The 5,249-nt window shown below is 39.7% G+C and overlaps 1 protein-coding gene across 1 annotated transcript; it reads right to left on the minus strand.

Moving 5' to 3' along the window:
* Positions 1–458: 458 nt before the first annotated feature.
* Positions 459–2,000, minus strand: LOC111915692 (epidermis-specific secreted glycoprotein EP1). The gene has a single exon (XM_023911324.3). The coding sequence runs from the start codon at positions 1,927–1,929 to the stop codon at positions 604–606; it is 1,326 nt and encodes a 441-aa protein (XP_023767092.1). The 5' UTR covers positions 1,930–2,000; the 3' UTR covers positions 459–603.
* Between the last annotated feature and the right edge of the window lie 3,249 nt (positions 2,001–5,249).

Genomic DNA, 5,249 nt, shown 5'->3' on the forward strand with positions numbered 1-5,249 from the left:
AGGCTAACAGTTTATATGTCTAAGTATCATCTCTCTTCCTTTAAGTTGGTTTTTGGGAGTAAGATAAGTTCATATCAAGTTTGACTGTAAATAGGCAGACGGAAAATACAGGCAGATGAATCGTTAAGCAAATTCATCCATTGTTTATAGCATTGTTTCTCGTTACTTCTTCTTGGATTTCTAATATACGAAAAAAAATACAAGGCGAAGTGTGTTGGTTGGCTCCACAACTTCTCTTGCTATTGTTTCTTTGTACTGAGCTGTGTAATTATCTTTTAGCTATTTTGTTAGATTTTTAATTTTATTGCGGTTCAAAATAATAACAAAAATAAATAACTTTGATCAAACCATCTCACGTTAGCATCTGAGCATCCGCATTCATTATTTAATACTCCATGTGTAGCTTCTCGACAATAAGAATGTCGTTGGATTTGCTTTTAGTCTATTCCTGATTTTTGGATAAAAAACTAATATTATTTCATTAATTACGAATCTTGATCGATTCGCATCATGGACACAATATTCAATGGGGTAAAGATTAAAATAAAATCAAAGAGTACATTCATAGATAAGGTCGGCAATTGAAAGATCTCGATGAGGCCCCTACTTCTTAGGTGTTTTGATGTACGCCAAATGAGCCGAGTTTTCAACTCGTGTTAATGTTTTCAAATCATAAGCAATCCAGCACCTTGAATCATCCGTGTGGTAGAAATATCCCATGCATTTACAGTCCTTGGTGCATTTGCTTTCGCACTCGCTTTGCTTCCTTCCATCATCTCCGGTTGTGTACGTAATCATAAAATGGTCAACACCTTCAAGCTTGTAGTACCCAAAGTCACTTGCTTTACAAGGCACCTTCTTTGCCTCACAATCTTTGCTCCACCCACTTAGTCCGTTTGGTGTTGGGCATGCGACACATTGGCTATTCTCACATAGCCCAAACTTCCCACATCGTTCTGGCAACTGGCACTCGCCTTCCAAGGAACCCCTGTCGAGAAACGTGTATACCAGTTCCCAGGCGACGTCTTGCACATTTGGAGTATACGTGTAGAATCGAAGGTTCCCATCTATCCCAAGTCTAAGATAAGATAACGTGTTGTTATATCTTGAGTAGGCCATGTAGCGATTCGAACTGGATGAGGGGTTTGTGGTGAAGTAATCGAAACTCATGTAATAAATAAAACCCTCATCAGGATCTGTGACTGAATTAAGAGTTAGGTTAGTCAAACTACCCTTCATAATGGTGAACCATTCGATAGAGGTCCAATAAAGCATTGGAATAGGCGAGTTGGCGCCCTTGTAATACATGGCTAGGTGTCTAGGCTCCATGACCAAGCTATATTGTCCATTGATGTTGTTCTCGTCAGAAGCTCGGCTCACCAGCATACTGGCACCACCAGCTCGGAGAGATTGACCCACCAAGAGAGTGTCCGTAGGGTAGTCAAAGCTTTGCCATATGAAATTTCCCTTGCCATCATGAAGAACCATGTTACCAGTTGGCAGCATCTGAAAACCGACGACACCTTTGTTGGCGGTGTTAGTTTGCCAGGCAATCCGGCCACCGGAATCCGCCAGGACAAGGTTTCCATCTGTACCGAAGGTGAGGGTGGCGTTCTCACGAACTGGGTTTCCCCGGTTTGCTTCCCAAACCCAACGCATGAGGGACTTAGATCGGACGGTTCCCATACGAAGGGCTAGAGTGAATGCGTTAGGGGTGGTGTTGTAGAAACAAAGCTGGAATGGATTACTAAAAGGCGGAAGGGCACGATAATTTGCATCGTACTCCACGAAATAATCTCCAAAATCACCTTCGTTTACGTATGTGAAGGTGTCTGAAGCATGCACTACAGCTTCAGAAATGGTCCAAAGTAATTGAAAACTAAGCAAAAGTAGAAGAGAAGTTGCATAGATGGAATGCGGAGAAGCCATTTTGGGTGGTTATTTTTAGAGGATATGAAAGAACCCGTTTATATCGACTGTATTATGTTGAAACTGACGCTATTATCCAACATGTAGTGTACATCCGAGCAATGCAGGGAAAGATAAATTCAATCATGTCTGTTTTCTTTTTATGTATTTGGAGGTGGGGTAGCTGTGCCCAGTCACTAATGGAAAACTAAAGTGTATAGCAACATGTTTTTCTTGTAGTAGCTAGTGGAATGAATATTCTAATTCCACTAATATACAAACCATAAAAATACTTTTCATTGGAAAATGACACATTAGTTATTCTAATTAGTCTTTAAACTTTTTTTTTTTTTAATTTGTTGTTTTACAGGGCATCAGGTGAGTTGTGGCCTGCATTTTAGTCCCGTTAATCTAAATCATTCGGCAGAAGGCGCCACAGGTACATTTTTTACCGGATCGACACTTACGTGGAGACAATATCATGAAACGTTTTTAAGGGCATAGTCTCCTCAAATGAAAAATCGGTGCATAACCCTTTTAATCGCTACCCTCCACCACCATGGCAAAGCCTTTTTCCGATTCAATTGTATTCGTTCTCCTAATCATTTGCCTTCTTTTGTCAACGCCGGAATCTCGACAGCCACATCTGTTTCTTGGCAATCCCTCATGGCTTCTAAAAACCCAAAACAATTTTGTTCAGCAATACATTTTCAAGACATGATATTTTCATCAGACAATTGATCATTTTAACTTCAATGATCTTCCTATGTTCCAACAATGCTATCTTATCAACTCCGATCACTGCGTCATCCCTAATCAACTTTGATCACATGGGGTACAACGGCAAGTTGGGGAGGCAAGAGTGAAGTCTAATTTAGTGACATAGTGTAACGTCCCAAAAATTCCGAGTAAAAATTTCATTTTAAAAATAAGTTAAAGTTATTCATTCATTGTTCCAAAAGACGATTAGAGTCAAAGTATTCTCAAAACATAAGAGTAATTTGTAAACATTCAGTGCAGAATAACACTCCAAGGGTTGCAGTGCGATTAAGCTGGACCCTTCCTTTTGAAAACGGAAGTACCTGAAAGCATAAACATAAACTATAAGCATAATGCTTAGTGAGTTTCCCGAAATACCACATACAAAACATACAACAGGCCAGCCCTAAGGTATATTCCAAACCAATATATAATCATGAGCCTAGCCTTGGGGCCAGGCATGGGGTCTCCTTCAACCCATTCGTACAATAATGGGCCCAACCCCAGGGTGGTTCTCAGCCCAATCATACAACAATGCAAAAGTCACAAAGACAGCTAGCATCCTACATATACAATTTAGTGGGCCGACATTGGTGCCTTAGACCCACAAGTACAGTGAGAAGACTCGCCTCACAGTCTAAAAGAATAGTTGTACCGATCACTACTCCAAAAGCTATCTCTACTAGTCACCTATACAATTAACAGGGACCCAAATCTCGGACTACGATTCAAATTACTCGAAATGCCCTTAGGTCAATCTTGCTCAAAATCCTAGTCAAAGTCAAGTCAAAAAGTCAAACTGACTAAGTACATGCGCCCTACGTACTCAGTCAGTATGTTGGGTGTAGTTGTGACTCACCCAAACCATGGGGTTCTAACCCAGTATGCGCAACGTACATCTTGGTACGCCCGGCGTACTCCGCCTGGGTTAAAATCTTCTCATTAAGTGCTTATTCCGTAAAGACTTTTCATCCAAATTTAGATCCAGACCCAAAACATCGTTCTAAGTCATAAAGTTTCCACCTTTATGACTTTCCATGGCTAGAAAAGGTCCAAAAGCTAAAACCCTAACTTAATAATCCATTATGACATCATAACTTTTGCATGGAGGGGGTAGAAGGACCAAGATCACATTTTTATGGTTCCTAATACCTCTTTAATGGATAAAGTTTCCAAATTTATTCCTTAGGTAACCATGATCTAGTCTGTAAGTCTCGAAGGGACCAAAAATGCATCTTTCTCAACTTAGTGCTTTATGTCCAAGTCTCCAACCTTCATATCTGAATCAATATGATATTTAGATGGATAAAGTTCTCAACTTTATCCATAACAAGGTAACAAACTTTCAAGATCTGAAATTTATGTACTAACAACTGCATCATTAAGATTCAAGCTTTATACCTTCTTGAGTTGAGAAAAGCAATGTAGGCTCTAGATCTACAAGCTTGAGCTTCAACAATCAACCAGCTTGACCTTTTCTTTCGTTCAAAATGCACTGAAAACACATATAAAGGCTCAAGATTTGATCTAGGGGCTAGGGTTTCGAGTTGGAGGCTCAAGAGGGTGGATGTTGATGTTAGGAAGGACCGCCAAGGGGTTAGAGACCTTAAATAGGGCTCAAACCCACGAAAATAAGGTTTTTACTTTGCGACAGTACGCCCAGTATACCTAAAGTTACGCCCAACATAACACCCTAAAAACGAGACTTCCTCATCCCAGTATGCACAACGTACTCCTAGTGTATGCCCAACGTACCGCTAGACTCCCTTTGCCTAACTTCAAACAACCATAACTTCTTCGTTTCAACTCCGTTTTCAATGGTATTTATATGCACGGAAAGGTATTGAAGAGCCCCTCAATCCTATCTAATTACTTTTAACTTAAAAATATCAAACTAAAGTCCTGATTCCAAGAAAGAAGTCTAAAACATCATTTTTCCCGTTTTACCCCTTGACTCCAATACACAAACCAAAGACTTGGATCGCATAACTAATATTATCAATATCCAATAAGGTCTAAATCTTATTCCCTTGAAGCCCAAGGCGTTTACTTGATCCATTTATTCTTTAAAATCCCGAAATAAGAAACTTCTCGAAACAGGATGTTACAACTCTCCACCAGTTAAATTAGATTTAGTCCTTGAAACCATTCATTATTACTTCCTTTGCCATGCTAGTCGATCCTGCCCAAACTTCCTGAATTCCATTTAAGACTGAAGATTCATCTCATATCGATGACCACCACCAAACCTTTCCATCTAAATCCCATCTTAGCAGAAACTACTCATCCTTCCGAAAGAATGAACCTTAATACTATGCCCTCGACCAATGAAAGAAACCTAACTGCCTTGCCTGAGAACTGAACACAACTAACTTAATCTTCCTAACTGGAAGACCTCAAATCACATTGACAACCACTCACGCATGAAACTTCTTGAAAAATGGAACCTATCAATTTAAACCCCATAAATTGTTCCCTAAGACTGATGATCATTCATTCATCATACCCTCCCCTAGTCCCTAACTAGGAACACCATTCACCCATGTAAAAGGAATATTCAAAATATACCGATCATGAATTTC

The sequence above is a fragment of the Lactuca sativa genome, chromosome 1 (genome assembly GCF_002870075.4).
Source record: "Lactuca sativa cultivar Salinas chromosome 1, Lsat_Salinas_v11, whole genome shotgun sequence".
In the NCBI taxonomy this organism is placed as follows: Eukaryota; Viridiplantae; Streptophyta; class Magnoliopsida; order Asterales; family Asteraceae; genus Lactuca; species Lactuca sativa.